The 22,796-nt window shown below is 58.1% G+C and overlaps 2 protein-coding genes across 2 annotated transcripts; one reads left to right on the top strand and one right to left on the bottom strand.

The window, feature by feature from the left end:
• Window positions 1-302: 302 nt before the first annotated feature.
• On the top strand, window positions 303-8,502 carry LPIN3 (lipin 3; the record flags this gene model as incomplete). Its single annotated transcript, XM_080627698.1, has 19 exons — window positions 303-494; window positions 737-832; window positions 1,706-1,941; window positions 2,121-2,228; window positions 2,909-3,029; window positions 3,187-3,586; window positions 4,424-4,520; window positions 4,624-4,787; window positions 4,864-4,957; window positions 5,169-5,238; window positions 5,470-5,562; window positions 5,984-6,042; window positions 6,309-6,435; window positions 6,665-6,813; window positions 6,975-7,061; window positions 7,535-7,687; window positions 7,929-8,040; window positions 8,132-8,235; window positions 8,358-8,502. The coding sequence occupies 19 exons, from the start codon at window positions 303-305 to the stop codon at window positions 8,500-8,502; spliced, it is 2,607 nt and encodes an 868-aa protein (XP_080483824.1).
• A 3,623-nt stretch (window positions 8,503-12,125) lies between these two features.
• EMILIN3 (elastin microfibril interfacer 3) lies at window positions 12,126-20,621 on the bottom strand (the record flags this gene model as incomplete). Its single annotated transcript, XM_080627697.1, has 4 exons — window positions 12,126-14,020; window positions 14,537-14,784; window positions 16,675-16,797; window positions 20,446-20,621. 4 exons carry the CDS (start codon window positions 20,619-20,621, stop codon window positions 12,126-12,128), a joined length of 2,442 nt encoding a protein of 813 aa, XP_080483823.1.
• Between the last annotated feature and the right edge of the window lie 2,175 nt (window positions 20,622-22,796).

Raw genomic sequence — 22,796 nt, 5'->3', positions numbered from 1 at the left:
ACACCAAGACTGTTGGCCTGCTGATCCCAAGTGCTGAGCTAATGGCATCTCTCCTCCAAGCTGGAGGCAATAACTTGTGCTCTGGCTTCTCCCCTGTTTCCTGGTGCTCACAGCCTTTGGCTGATCTTCTGCGAGGCCCTTCGTGTGTGTGCCTCAGTTTCCCTAGGGAAACTTGCCTGTCCCCATGGTGGGGCTGTGTCTGCAGCTATGAGATGACTTCTCATGTCCTCACCTTGCATTTAGCTGCTGGAGCCCTCTTCCCCACCCGAGTCTGTCCCTATCTCTCGTTGCAGTCTCAAACCATGAACTACGTGGGGCAGCTTGCTGAGACGGTCTTTGTCACGGTGAAGGAGCTGTACCGGGGCCTGAACCCCGCCACGCTGACGGGCTGCATCGACGTGGTGGTGGTGAGGCAGCCCGATAACTCCTTCCAGTGCTCCCCATTCCACGTGCGCTTCGGGAAGCTGGGTGTGCTGCGCTCCAGGGAGAAGGTGGTGAGTGGTGCCTGCCCCGGGACTGGGCTTCTCCACACCCAGCATCTCCCATAACCCATGGGTTATGTGGGTTATGGGTTTGAGGGGAATGGGAGCTCTGCTGAAAGCGGGGCTTGCCAGTGTTTGGAGGGGAGTCTGGGTGGCTGTCAGCCCCATCAGCAACCCCAACTCATCTGCTCCCTTCGGAAATACCTTCCTGCTCACTGATGGGTGATGGACAGGCTTCTTCTGCCCCTTGCTAGGTCGACATTGAAATCAATGGGGAGCCTGTAGACCTGCACATGAAGCTGGGTGACAATGGAGAGGCTTTCTTTGTCCTGGAGTCGGAGGAGAATGAGGTTGGTGATGAAGAGCTGCTGCTGGTCTGTGTCCTGCTGTGACCACCTGGAAGTGCAGGGTTGAGGTGGAAGGAGCACGTTTGGATTGCTCCTCTTCCCTAGGGTAACTCCATTATCCCTCTGATGCTCTGTGTGTCCAGATAGGTTCCTACTCAAAGCACATTGCAGGCAGTGTGGTGAATCTGAATGGTGGAGCGCCCTGAGGGCCTGAGTATCTGAATCCCAGTCTGGCCTCCATCAATGGGCATGGCTGCTGGCCAGCCAGGCAGATACCTCGGAGCTTGGCCTCTTGGGGATCTTGTGACAGGGATGGGAGGAAGCCAGAAGCTGTGGCAGGCTGCCCACTCCTCTGGGAAGCAGGATGAGACTGGCTGTGGCTTCCAGAACTCTTGGCAGCTCCCTCCCAGGCGGACTTGTGGTTGCTGCTGGCTTGGGCTGGGTTTAGAGCAGGGAGAGGGCTCTAGAGCTGAATCCCAGCTGCAGCCTTTGTAATTCTGGTCTTGTGGTGCCATCTCCTGCCTGCCTCCTTGCCCGTGTTAAAGATGTCTTCAGCATGAGGCTGGATACCCCAAGGTGTTTGTGGTTTGGGTTTTGGTTTGTGGCTTGGGTTTTGTGTGTGTCACCCGTGGTGTCATCCCTGTCCCCCCCTCCCAGTTGTACATACAGAACATTTCCTTTCAGGCCTAGCCACAAACCCACCCCCAAATTGAGAGCTCCATAGAATCATCTAGGTTGGAAAAGGCCTTTAAGATCACCAAGTCCAACCATGGTGCTGGTTGTGCTGGTGGAATGCGTTGCATAGGCAAGAGCCATGAGCTGCCAGGCTGGGAAGGAGGGTGCTGGTGCTGATGGGCTCTCCCATCCCTGCTGCAGGGCAGCATCCCTTCCCGCCTCTGCACGTCCCCCATCCCCACGGAGCAGCACCTGGAGGAGGATGCTCAGCCCTCTCATGGGCAGGAGGACACCAACACTGAAGTGACCTTGCGCAAGAGGAGGCGACGCAGGAGGAAGCCCAAGAGGAAGGAAGGGTCAGACTCACAGTTAGAAGGCTGCGAGGAGACCAGAAGTGGGATGTCCATGGAGGAGCCATGTGAGCTGCCAGCCCCAAGGTGATCATCCCTTGCTGGTGCCCAGCAGAACTGAAACATGGGGAAAGTGTTTCCATGTTGGACCCAGCCTCCTGTGGAGTAGGAAGCCAGTGGAAATGGGGAAGTTGGGTGTTGCCAGCTTTCCAGGAGAGAGCCTGGTGCCTGGGAGCAGCATCACGGACCTCTTTCCCTCTTTGCAGTGATTCAGTGTATTTCTCCTTTGCTGATCTCCCTGAAGAAGGAACCGTGTCACTGCAGTCCCCGGAGATGCACCCTTACTCTGACGGGGAGCTGGCCTCTGTGGACAGGTAACGGGCAGAGCCAAGTCACCTTGGCTTTGGTGACAGCAGGGGACGTGCCTTGTGGCTAGGAGGGTGGTAAGGAAAAGGGACTTGGGAGTGGCAGGAGAGGGGGCCCCATATGGTGTGGCTAGAGGAAAGCTGAGAGCCCCCAAGTGATGCTTCTGGCCATGGTCACAAACACAAGGAGCCTGTGTGAACAGGGCTCTGCTGCTGAGCTGCTTCTGGACCATTGGTGGTATAGCACTGCTTCCTCGGGCCTCAGCTTATGGAGTCACAGACTGGTTTGTGTTGGAAGGACCTTAAAGCTCATCCAGTTCCAACCCCCTGCCACGGACAGGGACCCCTTCCACTGGAGCAGCTTGCTCCAAGCCCCTGTGTCCAACCTGGCCTTGAACACTGCCAGGGATGGGGCAGCCACAGCTTCTCTGGGCACCCTGGGCCAGCGCCTCAGCACCCTCACAGGGAAGAGCTTCTGCCTAAGAGCTCATCTCAGTCTCCTCTGTTTAAGTTTGAACCCGTTAGGGTTCAACCCACAGCACTTGCTCATTTGTAAGTGACAGTCTCAGGGGGTAGAAGTGACTCTATAGGAAAGCAGCCTTACAGGGCTCTTGGTCCTCAATGTCCTTGCAGTGAAAGCATGGGGCTGTAGAGTAGATGAGGTCTCACATTGCCTTTTCTTCTTGTAGCCGCATCTTGAGCCATCCATCCTCTCCCAGAAGCGATTCTGAGCTGGAGATCAGATCCCAGGAGAGCCTTGCTCTGGGGACTGAGTCCCACATGCAGTGGACCTGGGGAAGGCTCCCCCAGGTGAGTCCCTCCTCTCACTCTTGTCCAGCAGCCGGTGACAGGGCTGCTGAGAGTGGAGGAGGCTGTGGCCAGGCAGCCTTGGAGGAGATGTCCTCTAAGCAGGCCTGATGCTTTGGGCAGCTTCCCGTCCTCAAACCTGTTCTTCTGCTTTCCTCAGGTGAATAAATCCGAACAAGTTGAACCAGCCAAGTCCGTCAAGACCATTGCTACTGCAGAAACCACCATCTCTGCGGCACTGGCCCCAGAGGACAAGGCAACCCATCTTGTTGCCACCTCTGAAGGCCTGGGAGCAGATCCGTGCCCAGCAGGACCTCAGGCCGTACCCTGTTCCGCTGCTGTGTCTGTAATGGAGCCAACACCTGCACCATGGGATGGGAACGGTTTCCCCAGGCTGCAGGACGTCCCCAGCACTGTGAGGGCAGAGACCCTGTTGGACACCCCCTTGCCCCCAGAGGAGGGAGGCAGGAGCTTGGTGCCTGAGGTTCAGCCAGATGCTGCTCTGGGGCAGGTGAACTTGGAGGGCCCTGAGCCCCATCTGGGAAGCCAGAGGAGACAAGGTGGGTGGTGAGGTGGTGACTGGTGCTGCTGGGAGCGGTGCTGGAGCCTGCGGGTGTACTTGACCTGCATGGAGGGCTGGGTTCTTCCTTCAGTGTGACTTCCCCAGCACTGCCCTGGGCACGCAAGGTGTGTTGTGTGTGCTTTGCCTTCTCCTTGTGCTACCAGCTCCTTTGTCTTGAAGAGACATTCCTCAGGTCCCCTCCTTCCGGTGGATCCCCAGGAGGGTTTCTTGCCTTATGTTTCCTGAGGTCCATGCTTGGATGCCTCTGCTTTTTGCATGTTTAGAAGATTTCTCAGCAGTGTAGACCATACCTTAACTTGGCAGCACCTGGCCTGGCTTGTGTCTTCATCCCAAGAGTACCAAGCCAAGTGGAAAAATCACAGAGCAGAGGAGGATTCCCTTGACAGTGTATTTAAGGAATTCTTGCCTGTTCTAACCAACCTCACTCTTCCAGGCAGCATAATTTGAGAATGAAATTGTCTCCCTGAAAAAGAGACACTTGGGATTCCGCACTGGACAAAGAGGGAGATCACAAAGCATCATCTTGCATGGGGCTAGCTTCAAACAGCACCTCCATGTTGTCATAGCAGAACATAGGCAGGAGTCTGGCCCCTACTTTGTCTCCTCTTGGCGAGTGGTCTCATGTCAGTGCAGGTGTCTTGTGGTACTTCTGTTGCTGTTGATTTAAGGCAGCTTTTCAAATAAGAAATGAGATGCTCTCTTTAAACTGTGTACAAATATGCTAGGGGAGAATGCTGTTAGCTTCCTTGATAGATGCTAAGGTGGTTGGGCAGGAGTTTCAGCTAAGCTCTCTCCCTTCTGTCTGTGCATTGAGGAGCCATCAGAAGTCCCCACGTGGGTCCCAGGGAGGTTTACCCGGCAGGCCCCTCCAGCCCGGCCGAGGAGCAGGCAGCTCTCTGTTTCCCCAGGAGGTGAGGGTTGTCCCTGCTGGCTGAGCTCGGACCCCGAGCAGTGCCCCTGTAGCAGGTGTGTCCAAAGCTGTTGCTGATGCTGCTGCTGTTTGCTCTCTTGCAGTGACCCAGAGCAGAGCTCAAAGCCCGCGGCAGCCCCCAGCAGCGCTGTTTGTACCCAGCTGCCCCCCCATGTCCCTGCTGAGAGCCCCACAGCCCCCGAGCTGCTGCCCGCGGCTGCCCTGTCGCTGTGCGGAGGCCTGGGGGGCAGCAGGCAGCTCTCTCACGGTAGGTGGGAGCAGAGGGGGAACCTGCCGTCCCCATGTTACACACCAGTGGCGTGACACAGCCTCTGTCCCACCAGAGAAGTTCATGGAGCACATGGTCTCCTACCAGCAGTTTGCTGAGAATCCAGGGCTCATCGATGACCCGAACCTGGTGATACTGCTCAACGAGAAGTGAGTGCCCTGCGCTGCCTGCTGCTTCATCCCACCATCACCAGTGCGAACCCTACAGAAACACTCCAGTAGGAGTGGGACTCCATCCCTGACAGTGGTTAAACCACAGTTGTTGTGGGAAAGGACCCTCTGGCCACACTGCAGGGTGGCGATCTGGAAACAGCCCTTGCTCCAGGAGTGGTGATGTTCCCATCCCTCTTGCTTCTTCCAGGTATTACAACTGGGCAGTGGCTGCTCCCATGGTCCTGTCCCTGCAGGCCTTCCAGAGGAACATTCCTGAGGTCAGTGGCACAACCCATTTACTGGCCATGCTTTTCAGCAGGGCTTGAATTGTTGTAGTGGGGCTGCAAGAAGCCAAGCTGCCTTTGTGGGCAGAGCTGAGCATTCCTCCAGCCCAGCAAACCCTGAGGTCTGTCCTTTAGAGGGACCTCAAGGTGGCTTTTAGGGTGGTCTTAGCCTGCTGGCAGCTGAGCCTCCCTGGGCTGAGGGCTGCCTTCATCCCCTGTTCACAGAGCACCATTGACCAGCTGGTGAAGGAGAAGATGCCCAGGAAAGGCAGCCGGTGGTGGTTCTCCTGGAGGAGGAGAGAATTCCCATTGGAAGAGGTGTGTTTGAGCAGTGGCTGTGATACCCGTGTCCCAGGGGAGGAGGGCAGCAGAGTCCTGGGCATGGCCTGAGGCTGGGTACGAGGGCAGCCAGACCTGTTGGCAAGGTGGCTTGTGAAGGTTGCTGCTGTCCCTTCAGGTCTGTTAATGCCTGGGCAGCAGGACAGGGCCTGGTAATGTGGTGACATGGACCTTGTGATGGTGCCACGTGCTCTTCATGCCACAGCCCAGGCACCACATGTGTGTGCTGGTCTCCCTGTGCAGCCACAGCACCAGGTTGTGGCTCCTCTTCCATGGAGCAGTGTCAAGGGGATTCATTGTCACCTCTTCCCTGGTATCGCTGCTCCAAGTGGCAGTAAAGCAAAGCAGCTCCTGTGCTTCGCATGGAGGTGCTCATGACACTACTCTCTGCCTGCAGCAGCAGCCGAGGCCAGGGAAAGCCAATGTGGGGATGCTGCAGCCTGACTCCGCTCAGCAGAGGTGAGTGCTTGCACCCCAAGTTGCCTTTAGGAGTCTCTACATGCTCCTGATCTCTTCTCCTCCTAAATGACCACATATTCCCATGTCTATGGCATGTATGAGGGCAGAAAGCTCTGTTAAGGCTCTGGCTGACCCCAGTCCTGCCAAGCTCCTCTGTGGCTACTTCCTAGGTCAGTTGTCCTGGGTCCCCTCCAGATCTCTCCTGGTGCTCACAAGGAAAGCTGTGATCTACAGAGCTCTTCCACCATGCTCTTCCCTTTATATAGGCAGGAAGAGGGGTCATCCAGTGACGAAGAGCCCCTGTGCTCCGGAGACATATTAGCAATGGATGCTCCTGAACAGGAATCTCTGCCGACCTACAAGAAATCCCTAAGGCTGTCCTCTGAGCAAATCGTATGTACCTCATTGCTCCTTCCTTGCTTGTGTGTGTGGTAAGACAACCCTCAGGGATTTCTCTGCTCCTGACTCATGTTTTTATAGGGCACCCATGTATTTTGCCCTGGGTGGCTACCCTGCAGAGGTTTAAGGTCTCTGGTCCGTCTGGGTGGCAGCCTGGCCAATGGCAGGCCTTAGGCTGGCATGAACCCATGCTGATGTACCACTTGGTTCCTCCTGCGCCCAGGGAAGGCTGAATCTGCAGGATGGTCCTAACGAGGTGGCGTTCAGCGTGACAACCCAGTACCAGGGCACGTGCCGCTGTGAGGCCACCATCTACCTGTGGAACTGGGACGACAAGGTGGTGATCTCTGACATCGACGGCACCATCACCAAGTAAAGGGCTTTTCTCTCCCCGGGCACCCCTGCTCCTGTTGTTAGGGAACATGTCCTTGCAAGGCTTGTGCATGCAGCCAGAAGGGACCACAAGACCCATCGTGGTGGGCATGGATACCCACCGGCTTGGATCAGCCTAACCTGGTCTCCTTTTCTTCTAGGTCAGATGCTCTTGGGCACATTTTGCCGCATCTGGGAAAGGACTGGACTCACCATGGGATTGCTAAGCTCTTCCATAAAATCCACCTGTAGGTGCTGGATCAAGTGAAGCCAGGGGAAGCGGGAGGATGGTGGAGGGGAGGCTGGGTGGGAGCCGGAGTGGTTTGGATCCCAGCCTGGTTTTGGTTGCAAGGACCTTAAAGCCCATTCAGTTCCACCCCTGCCATGGGCACGGACACCTCCCCTGGGGCTGCAGGAGCTGGACCCGCACCCGGCGTCACCCGAGCGTGAGTCCTCCCAGCCGTGGCCGCTAGGAGGCACTGTGGGCCCGCGGCTGGGGACCGGCCATCGGCAGGAGCCCGTCGGGCCGAGCCGGGAGGCAGGCAGGGACCGGGCTCAGCCCGGGTCCCTGTTGGGTCGCGCTGTGCCTGAAGCCGCCCGCTCGCTCGCTGAAGGGGTGAGCAGGGTCGGGCCGAACAGGTTCGACCTCCTCGTGTTCGGCGGCGCAGGAGGCTGCCCTGCCCGAGGGCACAGCTCCGAGGGTTCCCTGTTCTCCCGCTAGGAATGGCTACAAGTTCCTGTACTGCTCAGCCCGGGCCATCGGCATGGCGCACATCACCAAAGGCTACCTCAAATGGGTCAACGAGCAGGGCTGTGCGCTCCCCAAGGGCCCCATCCTGCTCGCCCCCAGCAGCCTCTTCTCTGCCTTCCACAGGTACCACATCCTCTACTGCCAGCCCCGCATCTCACGTCCCTGGGGATGGCACCCCCTGCCCCAGGCTGATGCTGAGGGATGGCACAGCCTTGAGCTGTTTCTGCCTTCCCTGGAGCTGCCTGGGAAGCTTCTCATGCACAAAACCCCTCTTGCCCTTCACATCACTTCTCTGGCTCCGGGCAGCCTGGCTGCCCACAGTCCTGAGCAGCTGATGCCATCTGACCTCTGCTCTGTGCTTCAGGGAGGTGATTGAGAAGAAGCCGGAGGTGTTCAAGATCGCCTGCTTGAAGGACATCCAGAACCTGTTTGCCACCAGGCTGCCCTTCTATGCGGCTTTTGGGAACAGAGCCAACGTGAGCGGGTCTCATGGGGAGAAGGGGGGCTCGGGCTGGGGTGGTGGTGCCTTCCTGCAGCTCTCATGCCTCGCTGGCCTGCCTTGGGCAGGATGTCTATGCTTACAAGCAGGTTGGCCTGCCGGAGAGCCGCATATTCACAGTCAACTCCAAGGGAGAACTGATCCAGGAGCTCACAAAGAACCACAAGTCTACGTAAGCAACGAGCCTGCTCCTCGGCATCTTTGGGTTAACCTGGCCTTAACCTTGAGAAGCGTTTCCTGGGGTAGAAAACAAAACCCCAGTGAGCTCAATGCAACTTCTGTCTTGCCCCATAGGTACGAGCGGCTGTCGGAGCTGGTGGAGCTCATCTTCCCTCCCCGGGGCCGGAGCGGGAGCGTGGCTCTGGAGTGTCCGGAGTACAGCCACTTCACCTACTGGAGACCCCCACTGCCTGCTGTTGACTTGGATGCCTTCTCCTGACCTCGTTACCTGTGGAGACCTGACCCAGGGCGCTCTCGTGCGTTCTCCACCAGGAATGGGATGCTCCAGCTGCCTCTGCTTGTCCCTGCTTGCTGCTCAGGCACTTTGCACTTCTCACAGGGGTCATGTTCTGCACTAGAAACACTCATCAGGGGCCCAAAGAGCTCTGACTCTACACAACCTGCATTTACTAAAATGAAACTCCTGTAAGCTGGGTCCCTGCTTAATGTTCTTAACACCTTTAAAGCCTGGCTCTTGGTTAAAAGTGGTGGTGGGTCACTCACTGTCTTACTGATGAGCATAACTGTCGCTACCTCCACTATGACCAGTGTTCCCCCCAGTCCAGCTACCTGCAGATTGGATGCTGGTGGAGTGAAGCTGTCTTGTGGCTTAACAGCTTGCTAAGGTGTCTGGGAGCTGTTTGGGGTTTGGATGTTCTTCACTAATAGCAATTACCCTGCGCTGCCTCTTGTGTGCTGTAGTCCTGTGCATGGAAGTGGGAGCCTGGATCTGTGACCTTCTACAGCTGCGGCCAACTAGGAGCATCAGCTTGGTGGAGATGAGGGCAGGACCTGCTCCAGCTTCCTTGGCCTGTGGAGCCAGGGCACTAGAAAAGGCATTTTCTGTTTTTCTTTTCCCTCTTTCTTCTGCCTTCAGGTACTGGTGCAAACCTGATCTCATACAGGAAGCAAAGCCTGGGTTTATGTGCATGGGGTGAATCTCTTGCTGCAGTCTCATGCTAGGACAGGAGCTTGGTCCTGTGCCCTGGAGTTGGAGCACTCAAGGAAAGCTTGGCTGCCTCAGAGCTGGTTTGGGCTGGGACTCAACCGGCCTGTACTGGGTGAGGGACCTGTCCAAGCCTGGTGCCCTGCTCTGGGAGCTCTCAGCTGTGACTGCATGAACTGAACCAGGCAGGAGCACTGCTGGGCCCATTCCCCAGCCTGGCATCCCCGTTCTCCTTCCTGTATCACTGCTGTGAGTGTATATCTACTCTGCCTGCCCTGTGGTGCAGCTCTGCTCTCCTGCAAGCCCCACACGTCTCTGTGATCCTGCAAACCTCAGCAAGAAATACTTTATTTTTGTCTTTTCCAGTACAAACACGTTTTCAGCTTTAAAAACCTGAACAAATGTACAAGGTTTTAAACACAATAAAACACAGCCTTTTACCAGCATCACTTAGCAACTGCCTCAGAGCACTGCCTGTGCAAGGACAGCCCCATGGGCACCATCTCCTTTCCTCTCTGCAAGCAAAACCACAATAAAAATGCCCTATTTTTACAAAGTTCCTTCACTTTTTAAACACAAATAGCTGAGAACTGGAATACAAACTGTCCATAGCTTCAAGTGACTCGTCAGGTATAGTCCAAATGTAGCACCATTTTCCGGAAGGTCAGACTTCTTCCTTGTCCTGGGTTTGTTACAGCCAGTCCTGGTCCCTCTGTGCTGGAGGCAGCCAATGCTGTTGAGCTGCTCTGTCCCAGCCCTAGGAAGGGGGAGCCTGGCCCTTGGCTTGGCCTTCTCTTTGGTTGTTCTCTTTGCAGTCTGTTTTCTCCCTGTTGTGAGAGGATGGGGATGGGGCTTAGGCAGGATGCTCCAGTGGGATGAGGGTTGGCTTGAGTCTTCTTCCTTGGATTGGGGAAAAAGCCTTGGGTTTTGTTGTCCACAAGCAGGTTTTGCAGGATGCCCAAAGGCAGCTGGAGGTCACCCCTTGGCTGGAGAAGTGTTCAGTAGCTGCAGCACGGCTCCAAGTCAGCAAAGCCCAGAGCAGCAGGAGTGGATTCAGGTGCTCAGAGCATCTGGCAGCCTTCTGAGCTGGTGGGGATAAGTGAGTGGTGGGAGACCAGGTCCCCTCTCCCTCTCACACAGCTGGACCATGATCCACTGGCAGGGGAAAGAGCTTCTACCACATCACGGTAGCACGATGTGGCCACACTGATCCTTGCTGCCTTCCCCAGCCTGGAAGTATCTGTTCCAGAGAGTTCATCCAGTTTCTATGGAGGAGAAAAGGCATTCAGATACATCTCTGCTTTGTGCTGGTCAGAGCACAGAGCTGCTCCTTTATGGGGTGGTGGAGCAGGCACAGCCTGGTGAGGGTGATGAGCACCGGGTGAAGCTGAAGGCAAGCTGGTGTGGAAGGGTCCATAAGCCGCAGTGCTGAGCTGATAGAAAACCATGTTCCTCTGCTATAAAGTGCCAGAGCTGGTCAGATGGGGCTCTTTCATTTCTTCTTTGTCATTTCTGGTAGCGAAGTCCGTGTTGGCTGAGCAGCAGAGGACATCCACGCCAGGCTCCCTGGGAGAGGCGGCTTTTGTGAGCCACGGCCACACAGTCCAGGCTCCGGCTCCATAGGGCAGGGCTGGAGTTGCTCAGGAACACGTTCGGTGTTTTCCAGCCTGCCTGTCTGTGGGAAAAGAGCCAAGCTGGCTGTGTGAATCACAGCTTCTTCATTCCCAGGCTGAGCTGAGGTCTCAAGACGTCTTCTCAAAGGTACCCTTCTCCGCACTGGTGTGGGTCCCCAGGGCTGCTGGCACCCCGGTGAGCTCAGAGGAACATGAGGAGGATGCAGACTCCTGCTCTGCACAGGGAGAGCCTCACGCTCAGCCTCTGGAGCCGCTGCAGCTCTCCTGCCCTGGTGTGAGATGAGGAAAACCATGTTCACAGTTTCAGTGATAAAACAGGAGAGAAGCAGAGCTGGAGGACGGGACTGCTCCATGCCCAGCTCCTGCAGAGGCCTATGGACACACGGCTCTTGGGGGAAGACACAGGTTTCCCATAACCCTTCATATCAGCCCCAGGCATAAGCAGTGAGCACAGCACAGTGGGATTGAGACATGGATGTCCTGAGGAACAGGGTTTAGCTGCTCAATTGGTTCTTCAAAATACAGCAAGGGACACAGGGACAGCAAGAGGAGATTGCAATCAGATGAGCACCATAGCAAGTGATTGTTCAAAAATATACATACACATACCATACATCTATCTATGCATGTGTTTTCCTAATGCAGATCCTCACATGTTCCATAAGGAGCATGCACAATGTAAATGGATTTATGGTACACGAGGTGGGCTGCTGTCTCAGAGGGAGAAGGCAGCTCCCAGGGGATGTGTGGACGCGTGTGTTCTCCGAGATCCACAATTCCTGGGGTGAGTTTTGTTCCCTGTACGGAGCCCCGGCTCTGCTCAGTCCCTTCATTAAGATGCAGCAGGTCTTCAGGCCAGAGAACCTCTATTCCTCAGCTGGTAACTACAGGGGTTTAGTCTTCAAGAAGTGATAAATCCACACAAACAAAATACATCCCCCTCCCCCCCCCGCATTTCTGCTTCCAGCTTCCTCCTGAATTGTCCTTCTGGGGTCATCAGCCCAGGAGCCAAAGAAATGCCCCAGCCGGAGCAGTGATGCTGCTGCACCAGGGTCAGGGCTGGTGGGTACCGATGGGCACGTTATGGAGGAGTGGGGCAGACAGGATTAAAAATAAAAATAAAGGGGTTGTAGCAGCTTTTAATTTATCCTTTCATTTAAAAGAATATCCCAAGAGCTGTTGTCACGTTGGAGCAAGTCTGTGCGATGGAAGCTAATCCTGTCCTTCACAGGGAGGAGAAGGAAGAAGCACGTGGCAACGCGGCTAATGCTGCTTCCCCTGCGCCTGCTCTTCCAAGTGGCCAACCTGCTCAGCCAGCTCGGAGACCTTGGCCTGGCAGTCCATCAGGTTGTCCTTCAGTCCCGTTATTTCCTGAGAGTGGGCAGCCAAGGTCCCGTTCATGTGGTCCATGTAGTCCCACAGGCTGCCCGTGTGTTTCTCCAGTTCATCCCTGATGCCATCCAGGCTTCCCGTGATGGCTCCCAGCCTGCCACAGGCGCTCTCCACCCGGGCCACCCGGTCATCAAAGAGAGCGATCTCCTTCTGCAGGTCATGGGCCACGTTCTTGCAGGAGCTCAGGTCATTGATGATCCTGGCTTTGAGTCGCTCCAGGTCTCCCTTGAGGTTGAGGACACGCCGGTTGCTGAAGAACAGTTGGGAGCTTTGGTCGTTGACTTTCTCCTGGATGGAGTGGACCTCATCCTCAATCTTCCGCTCGTGCTCATCCAGGGAGGAGTTGACGTGTGTCACGGTGTCCGAGTACTGGGAGACGGAGTCCTTGAGCCCCGTCAGGGACTTGCTCACGGTGTTCAGGTTGATCTTCAGCAGGGTGATCTCCCCTTGCAAAGCCCCGGACGCTTCCTCCTCGATCCGCCGCTGGATCTCCAGGATGGTGGCGTTCAGCTTGCGCAGGAGGTCGTAGTTGCTGTCCATGCGCAGGAGCAGGTCCTGGTTCTTGTTCTGGCAGTCTTCGATCTCGGTGCGGAAGGTCTCCACGTCTTTGGAGGCAGAGCTGCAGCCCAGGGAACAAGTGCTCTCCAGCGTGACGAGGCGATTCTGCAGCACCTCCAGTGCCTCGTCTGTCCGTTTCCTCATGCTGGCGAGCTCGCCCTCCAGCACGGGCACCACTGCGCCGTCCATTCCCATGGGAGAGCTCACATTGTTCAGCTCCCCCACGATGGTCATGAACCTGTCCTCCAGGGTCTGCATTTTGTCTTCAAAGGCAGCCCTCATGCCGTCCACCTCTGCCACCACCGTGCCCCTCATGCTGTCCTCTATACCAGAACAGCAGCTCCCCATTTCTCTCTCTGTAGCATTGAGTCTGGCTTCCAGGTCTTCAAAGCGCCCTTCAAAAAGGTTCCCTAGGGTGACACTGGAGAGTTCTCCATCCAGCCGGGAATGCAAGTTCTTCTGGGACTCGGAGATGCTGTGGAGGCCTTTCTCAAGGATGTTCATGCGATCGGTGAGGTAGTCCAGGTTGCTGCAGCAGCTTTCCACCACTGTCAGCCCTTGGATCTGGGTCTCCAGCTGGGAGATCTCTTTCTTGATCTCGAGCTCCTTCCCGTCCAGTGTCTGCTGCAGCCGCACGTTGGCAGCTTTCTCCTCCTCGCACTGCTGCCGCACCTCCTGGATCCGGAAATCACACGTGCTCTGGAGCTTGCCCAGCTTCTTCTCGAAGCCGTCGAGCAGCTCCCCGCGCAGGTTGCTCAGCCTCGTGTCCACATACTCCTCCAGCAGGTCGATGGAGGTGAGGGGCGAGGGCCGGGCTGACTCCAGCAGATGCTTGATCTGCCCGTCGTGGTCCAGGACCATGCCGTGCACCTCCTGCAGCAGATCCGCCTTGGTCTTCAGCACGTCGCTCACCTCCGTCACCTTGGTCAGGATGTCCCCCACGGGAGGGAACGCGCCGATGTCGGCTTTGTCCGCTGCGTCCACCAGGCCGTCGGGAATGATGCCGAAGCCCACGGCGGAGTCCGGCGTGCCGGGGCTGTTCATCAGCGAGCCGATCATCCTGGTGGTGTCCTCCTGGATGGCGAGGCGCAGGCGGTCGCCCAGCCCGCTCACCATGGTGTGCAGGCTGTCGTAGGACTGGGAAAGGCGCCTCACCTCCTCCTCCAGCCGATCCAGGCGGTCCCCGAAGAGCCCCGGCAGCTTCTTGCCTGCACAGCGAAGGAACAGAGAGACAGTCAGGGCTGGTGTTCCTTCAACTTCCCTCCTTGGCTACCTCCGAGATGAGAGTCCTTTCCCATACTAACATTAGCTCCTGCATCCCTCTTAGTGCCATGCCAGAGAGCTATCAGCCCACCCTTCCTCCTTTCCTCTACCTTTCTTCTTAAGCTGATCAGGAAACCCTCTTTCTCCTTGGGATCAAGCCCTCTGTTCAATAGCAGGTGATGAGAGCAGCCTGGGGAAGCTCTGTTGACACCAAAATTAATGGAAAATGCTTTAAAGCAATGAGGGAAATTTTGCAGCTGCACATTGTGAAACAAACGACATTTAAGAAGCAAGTGATCCTCAAAGCAATCAGTGCCAGATCTCGGATCAGAGAGCACATCATCCACTGATGGTTTGCCAAATTCATGTCCCGTGCTGGAACAGCACAGAAAGAACCAGGAGGTGTGAGAGCGTGCGGTGGTGTGGTAACCTGGGGATGTGAAGCAGGAGCGAGAGCTCACCATATTGATTCTTCTTTGGTCCTGGAAACAGGTCAGGGTGGCTTTTGGGATAGGGAGGAAGCCTGGGGATTGGAAACATCTTCTGCCCGGGAGGCACCTTGGGGCTGGGCTGCTGGGGCAGGAGGCCGGGTTGGTCAGTGGGGCTGTCGTGGCACCCTTCTCCCATGAAGCCGGGGCAGCACCTCCAGGCCAGCTCAGTCACTGTCTTGTACCCAATCTTGTATTTGGGCCTGAAGAAGGTGCGATACCTTTCCAGGAGAGGGGAGCAAGAGAGAAATCAGTTTAGAGAAGCAACCTCAATGTCAAGCAATAGAGACAAGGGGGGTCATGGGTCCTGTTGGGGGCATGGGAAAGCCTGGCTGAGACGCATGTCCTGCATCGGCAGACCATGACCCACCTCCTTCAAGAGCTCTTGCTGCACCATAGGTCAGTGTAGCAGTGCAGTGCCCGGCCAGGGACACAGCTCGTGACACCACAACAACAGAATCTGTGCCCACCCTCTCCAGGACTGAACCACGAGGTCTGACAGCACATGGTGAGAGAACAGTCCTCCCCAACAGGCTGGCAACACAGACAAGCCTGAGAACCAGCCCGGGGTGAGGAGGGACTGTCTGAGCAGAGCCGTTAGTCCTGAACCTATGGTTTCTGGTGAGGTGCTTTGGTTGGAATTGTTTTTAACTCCCGTTGCTAGTTTGGAAAATCACAAATGTCTTTATTGCTTTGGTCTCTGGCCCCACAGATGACCACTGTGACAGATGGCACAGTCTGGCACCTTTTGGCCGAGGAGAGCACAAGATCATAGATTCCCAGACTGGTTTGTGCCAACACAAACCTCAAAGCTCCTCCAGCTCCAACCCCTGCCACGGGCAGGGACCCCTTCCACTGGAGCAGCTTGCTCCAAGCCCCTGTGTCCGACCTGGCCTTGAGCACTGCCAGGGATGGGGCAGCCACAGCTTCTCTGGGCACCCTGTGCCAGCGCCTCAGCACCCTCACAGGGAAGAGCTTCTGCCTAAGAGCTCATCTCAGTCTCCCCTCTGGCAGGTTAAAGCCATTCCCCTTGGCCTGTCCCTACAGGCCCTTGTCCCAAGCCCCTCTCCGGGTTTCCTGCAGCCCCTTTAGGCACTGGAGCTGCTCTCAGGTCTCCCCTTTAGGAGCCTTCTCTTCTCCAGGCTGCCCCAGCCCAGCTCTCTCAGCCTGGCTCCAGAGCAGAGCTGCTCCAGCCCTCGCAGCATCTCCATGGCCTCCTCTGGCCTCGCTCCAACAGCTCCACGTCCCTCTTGTGCTGCTGCCCCAGAGCTGGATCAGGACTGCAGAGGGGGTCTCCCCAGAGCACAGCAGAGGGGCAGGATCCCCTCCCTGAGCTGCTGCTCACGCTCTGGGGGTGCAGCCCAGCACATGGGGTGGGGGGTCTGGGCTCAAGCGCTCACTGAAGCCAGGTCATGGGGAGCTTCTCCTCACCCAACACCCCCAAGTCCTTCTCCTCAGGGCTGAGATGAAATGATTCATGAGCTGATGGCCCAAGTGTGTGGCAGAGACATTTCCCTCTCATGTGTGATGCAGCGCCTGAGGCTGTGCAGAAAACTCAGCTGCAGGTCCAGAAAACACCCTGTTTTCACCCCAGTTTTGTTTGAAGGGCTGGAGGAGGCGAGCAGCGGACGCTGCAGAGATGGGAGCTGCTTTAGGGATCTCCTTCACAGGTACCAGCAACCGCAGGATGTCCTCAAGTCCCCAGATGCTGCTAAAACATTTGTGATGGGAAGAAGGGACCTTCAAAGCTCATCCAGTCCAACTCCCTGCAGTGAGCAGGGACGTCTTCAGCTAGATCAGAGTGCCCAGAACCACATCCAGCCTGGGCTGGAATGTCTGCAGGGATGCACCCCACCAGCTTCCCATGACTTCCTGATTGATTTCTGATCAGGGATAGCGCTCCCTCTCCCTCCTGACAGATCCCATCCTGCTTCCTGCCAGCACCCCTGCCCTGCACTGACTGCCCCATCCAGAAAAAGCCCTTCAGCCCCTTTCGCTGTGCTCTGAAGAGCAGGGCTCATGGTCAGATGGGTGGCACGGGGCTTCTGGAGCGCGAGGAGAGCTGTGGCCTGGTGGGAAGGGAGCCATGGCCCGGGGTCCCCCATACTCACAGCACTTTCCCCGGGCACTTGGGTCCCCAGCTGCACTTGTGGTACTCAGCCTTGACGTAGCTCTCGGCCCCGTCCTGCAGCACGCACGTCACATTGCGCTGCACCACGTAGGCACAGTAGCTCCTGTGGGGAAGCACAGGGAGACACCATCAGCCTGGCACCCAGCAGCACCCGGCTATGTAACCCATCCCAGGCAGCTCTGCATGACCCTGCTGCTGGAACCCCCAGCCCAGCCCACCCCGCCCCACACCCTGGGGACAGGGACAGCAGAGGGGCCTGCGGAGTGCAGGGAGTGCGGATAGAGCAGGGTCCCCAGTGCCAGCCTGCTGCTGGGTGCCTGGGCTGGGTTATGCACTGGGTTCCAGCACCCAGCTCCGAGCCTCCATTCACCCAGCACTGCCCAATCCCACCATCCCCCTTGGTGCCATCCCCAGCAATGCGGAGGAGCTTCTTCCTCAGCCCATGGGGGCCCAGGTACCTCTCCTCTGGGTTAACGGATGCAGCTGTGTTGGTGCTGGAAGCAGGCTGAGCACCCTCACCTCTGAGGTGCTGCTGTGGACGAGAGGCCGGGTGCTGAGGGCAGTTGCTGCTCTCACAGTCATGGCCATGTTGCTACCAGTGCACGGGTCACCCAGAGCCTCAGAGCTGGGCTGTGCTGGGCACATCACGGCCGGGGAGAACAGAGCAGAACCCCACCTGCAGCAGCAGTTATGGGAACAGCATGCCAGAAACAGCTCCAGCAGCGTCTGGCAGGGGTGATCTGTCCTTCTGGAGTGCTGCCAGCCCAGAAGCCTTTGGACCTTGCCGTGGGTACTGTCATACTGGACCATGTGTGATGCTACAGTGAGCAGAGGCAGAGAAGGTGCCGGCTGGCTGCTCTGTGGGGCTGCAACAGTGCAGCTCCCTTCACCAGGGAGGCAGGAACAACCCAGGTCCCAAGTGGGATGGAGGCTGGAAACTCCCTCAGATCCCTTGGATGGATGGTGCATGGAGTGTAGTCTCTTCCCTCTGGCCATGGTGCCTGCAGCCAGCTCCATGCACACTGACCTCTCCAGAGCCGAGCAGCAAACCCAGGCACTGAGGATGAGGTGGCTGGGAGGAAGGCTGCGTGGGAAGGATGCAGGAGTGCTGCTGGGGCAGATGGAGATCAAGGCTGTTCCAGCTGAAGGCAGCGCTGCTGCAGGAGCAGATGGACTTGGCCCACAGGGGCAGAGACAGCAGGGATGTGAGGTGAGGGAGGGATTAAGGACACAGGGACGTGGCAGACGGCAGAGCGGGAGGAGAGGAGGATGCAGGCACACAGAGCAGGGCTCAGGCAGGAGCAGATGGGCTGGCGCGAGGTGCCCGGTGGGGCAGGAGGACTCGGCTCCCTCCGGGGTGACGGCGGGTCAGCTGGGCAGCAGCCGGAGCTCCCTGGCATCATCATGCCATGGCCTAGGAGCAGCCTCAGGACCGACCAGGGCTCTCACAGGCTTGGCAGGACGATGGTGCCAGCGGCGCTGAGACACCTCTGCCAGGCAGAGCTGAGGGAAGGGACTGGGACAGCCACGACAGAGCAGAGCGGCCTGGGGAGAAGGACTGAGGTGCCTCCTGCCCGGGGGAGTGAGTGTGTGCGTGTGTGTGCGTGTGTGTGTGCGCGTGTGTGTGTGCGCGTGTGTGTGCGCGTGTGTGTGTGTGCATATGTGTGTGTGTGTGCATGTGCGTGTGTGTGTGCGTGCATGTGGCTGTGCACACGTGTGTGTGTGTGCATGTGGCTGTGCACACGTGTGTGTGTGTGTGCATGTGGCTGTGCACATGTGTGTGCGCGCACGTGTGTGCACATGTGTGCGTGTGTGTGCACATGTGTGTGCATGTGTGTGTGCACATGTGTGTGCGCGTGTGTGCACACATGTGTGTGTGTGTGCATGTGGCTGTGCACACGTGTGCGTGTGTGCACGTGTGTGTGCACATGTGTGTGTGTGCATGTGGCTGTGCACATGTGTGCGTGTGTGCGTGTGTGTGTGCACATGTGTGTGTGTGCATGTGTGTGTGCACAACATGTGTGTGTGCATGTGTGTGTGCGTGTATGTGTGTGTGCACGTGTGTGTGCATGTGCACATGTGTGTGTGCACAGGGGTGTGCACGTGTGTGTGTGCACACGGGGGTGTGTGTGCAGCCCTCCCAATGTCATCCTCTGGGGACAGAGCAGCAGGCCTCTGGCTCATCTTGAGTGCGGAAAGAGGTGAAGGAGAGCCAAGCAATGGTGGCAAACACGTGAAGACAAAAGTACAGCCCCTGCCCATGCCAAGACCTACCATAAGCCCTCCATTGCCCCCAGTCAGGCTCCTCTGCCTCCAACAGCCCTTTGGAGCTCCCTCCACGAAGCAGCAAGGTGTGAGCAGGCTTATCCTCCCTCCAACACCCCGCTCCCCCTGCTCCCTCCCAGCAGGGACTCCCCATCCCACACCCCCAGAGCATCCCCCTGGGAGCAGCACCAGCACCTCTATCCCTGCCCTTGCTGAGGGCTGGCTTTGCTCCCCTGGGATGGGCACTCCTGGCATTCCCAGCCTGCCCAGACGCAGGGGAGAGGCTGCCAGGCTCAGAGCGTGTGCAGGGATCCGTGCTGCTCCCGGCACGTCCAAAAGTGAGTGATTTATCTGAGCACTGGGCCACAGAGAGCACAGGCGATCCACTTTTCTGAGCTGGAGGGAAGGGAGATCATGTGTGAGTGTGCATGTGGAAACTTAGAATCACTGTCTATCCAGAGATCCAGGACCTGCTCACAAACTGTGAACCCCTTCTGCAAGTAAGCTGGTAGCCAACATGGGCAGATCTACAGGCCACCGCTGATGAACACTGACTACCTGCGGCTACTTGGGCAGGGTGGTTCTGGCTCACTCTACCCCTCAGAACCCCCTTTCCCTCTCACCCACCTGAGCTGCAGTTTTATAGCTCCAGCCCGATGCTTTAGGAGTGAGCAGCTGGAAAATGTTACAGGGTTTAGAAAGCTCCTGCTGGCACTGCCAGTATTGTTCGTCTCAATGTTACTTTATTCGTTTCAGCTTGTTCATAACACCACATCCTCCCCTTCCCAAAGCAGCCCCACAGAAACGGTTCTAGCGAACAAGGGGGGAGGGAAGCGACCCTCCCCCCCCCCCCAGTAAAAGCCTTTTTGCAATTGAATGGAAAAAGTCTATAGTGCGTGTATAAAGCCCACATTCCTCCTCTGCCGAGTTTTCCAGGTTACTTGAAAACCTATTTGATCTCCACTGAGTCTGTGCTTTACAAGCAAATGAGCAAATTCCCTCCAAACCAATCCGTGTTTCCATGCGGAGGTCTGTGCACAGCCACCCCCCGCGCATCTCCCCATGCCCATGTCCTGCAGAACAGGTACATGCACCTACCCCGTGAACACATGCGGGCACCGCGGTGCCCCCCGCAGCCCTGTCCCCCGCAGGACCGCATCACACCCGAACCCCCCCGCACACAGTCCGCCCCGTCCAGCGCTGAGCACCCCCGTCCTGCCCTGCCCACCTGCCCCTGGCACAGGGACCGCTCCCCAGCGAGGGCTGCCCTCGGGGGACGCTGCCCACGGCCGGTACCGCGGCTGCGATACCCGCCGCGGATGCTGCTGCTGACCCCAGAGGCGTTGCCGCTCGCCGGTACCCACCGTTTGTGCCCGGTAAGGGATGCCCAACGAGCCCCGCCGGTACCCAGGGCCGATGCAGGCTCCCGGTACGCGCCGGGCCGGTTGCGCGGCCGCGGCCGGGGACGCGCAAGGCGATCGCTTACTTGTGCTTGCCTACGGGCTTGCCGGGGCCGAGCTGCGGGCTGGAGCCGGCCGTGTAGAGGCTGTACCTGCCGCCGTAGGGCAGGGGGGGCGCGGGCGGGTAGAAGGCACCCTTGGCGTCGGCGAGGGCCAGCAGCGTCCCCAGCGAGAGGCAGAGCAGAGCCCCGCGGAGGCGCATGGTTCCGGGCCCGGCGGCGGCGGAGCGGGACGGGGCGGGACGGGGCGGGACGGGGCGGCCGCTGCGGAGGGGACCGGAGCGCCGCCCGCTGCGCCCTGCCCTGCCCTGCCCGGCCCGGCCCGGCCCTGCCCGGCGGCACACGGGGCTCCGCCGCACGACCGACCCCTTTTGTACGGCGGCGGCGGCGGGGCGGGCCGCGCTCCTCCTCCCGCCCTCCCGCAGCCGCCGACCCCGGCCCCGCGGGAGGGCAGACAAAGCGCAGCTCCCCGCGGAACCCTCCCGCGCAGCCCCGGGGCTGGAGCGCGACCCGAGGGGCCCGGGGAGCTGCAGCACCCCCGAGCCGTGCCGGAGCTGCCCCTTCCCCGCGCCCCCCGGCACGGGCCCTTGTCCCCCCCCCCCCCAGCCCCTGCCCGGCTCTGCCTCGCTCACGGGAGGAGAACGGCAGGAGGGACCTTGGCTGTGCCCCTTCGGCGTGTTTGGCACGAAGCGATGTGCGCTGCTGGAAACCGGCAGCTCAATCACTTGGCCTGATGGAACCGCATCACCAAGGTCCCAGCAAACCCGGCATCTGCGTTTTGCAGGGAGGGGAAGCAGGACGCGGGAAGCAGTGCTGGTTTGGAGCTGGCATCAGCCCTCACCAGATCTGGGCTTTGGTGCCAGGCTCCAGGAGGGATGAGGGAACCCCTTGTGTTTCCCTGCAGAGCCATTGATCTCCCACAGACACCAGCATTTCCTCCTTGGGAAGTTCGGGTCTCCTGCCCCTCCTGTGCGCTGCATCCTGCCTGTGCCCACAGCAGTGTCTGCTGGGTGCTGAGCACCATGCCCTGGCCGGCAGCACTCCTGAGGCACCACAGCACTGACCACAGCGGTGTAAGACCCTTGGTGTGAGCCACGGGGAGCCTTTGCTCTTGGGCAAGGAGGAGAGGACCCTCCTCAAGGGGCGCTGGGCAGTTTGGGATGGGGGTAACATCCCTCCTGCTACACAGTGGAGGTCAGCTCGCAGCCTTGCAGCGGTGAGACCCTGCAGAAGCAGAGCCTGGGCTGAGCATCTCACTGTCCTCAGAACACTTACGCCCATGGACATCATCCAGGACCACAGCAAGGGTTTGATGAGGCTCCTGCCCCATGTCAGCCCAGGCAGGGAAGCACCACGTGAGGTTTGCAATGCTTCTCCAGAGCTCCTGAAGGAAAATAAGTTGTTGGGAAAGGATGGCATCCCGAACGCAGGCGTGTAACCTGTGGCCATTGGGGGAAGGAGGCATGGAGGCTCGGGCTGACACTGAGGCAGAGATGATGGGATGCTGAGACAAACGACCTTTTCCAGTTAAAAGGAGTCTTTGGCTCAGCCTGAGGTGCACAGAAACGTTAGCAGGAGAGCGGAGCCGGGGAGGCTGGGGGCAGCGGGAGGAGGAAGTGTTTGTAATGAGCCGGTGCGTGCTCGGCAGCGGCTCCTCCGCTCGGTGCAGCGTGGTGCGGGTGTTGCTGCGAGCCGCCTGTCAGGCTGCACCCCAGAGGAGGCTGCAGCGCGGGCTGTACACGGTGTGTCTGGCACCACATGAAGCAGGTACATGGACTTGTTCCGCTCCGCTGGGGTGCTGCAGGGGGGACGCTCTAGGAGCAGCTCTACACAACAAACAAAAGTCGACAGAGCTGCATGGTTTAACGCTGGATGCCGGAGTTCAGAGTGAACCTTGCTCGCAGCCTTAGCTCTTTTCCCCTGTGCGCAGGGAGTGCGAGCCAGGTTTAATAACAGCGTGCTGCACGTGTGTGTCTGAGGCCTCAGGAAAAACCAGCTGGTGGAGCGTGGTGTCAAAGCCCTTGGTCCTGGCCTCCAGTGCTCTCCTGCGATGGACGGGCACAGCAGGACAGAGCTGCTTTTCCATCCTCGCTAGCCTGGCTGTGAAAGGGAAGGAGGGATGGGTGAGCGTGTGTATATCTGCCTGTTCCTGCCATCCAACCCCAGTGCTGAGGCTCCAGGTCACTTTCTGCCAGATTTCATCCTCAGAGAGGCTGAATTCCAGTTCCTTGTGCTGTTGTCTAATTGTTTTGTGAAAAAAAAGGGCATCTGGGTAGACAGGAGAGTGCTGAACTTGGGTCCCCGCTGAGGAAATAGATTCATCATCAGCTCTTTTACAAGACATCAAAGAATCCACATAGGACAGAGCCATTATGAGT

Source organism: Psittacula echo (assembly GCF_963264785.1).
Source record: "Psittacula echo genome assembly, chromosome: 12".
Lineage (NCBI taxonomy): Eukaryota > Metazoa > Chordata > Aves > Psittaciformes > Psittacidae > Psittacula > Psittacula echo.
Note: the sequence above shows the minus strand (reverse complement) of the source record. Positions and strands in the feature narration are given on the sequence as shown.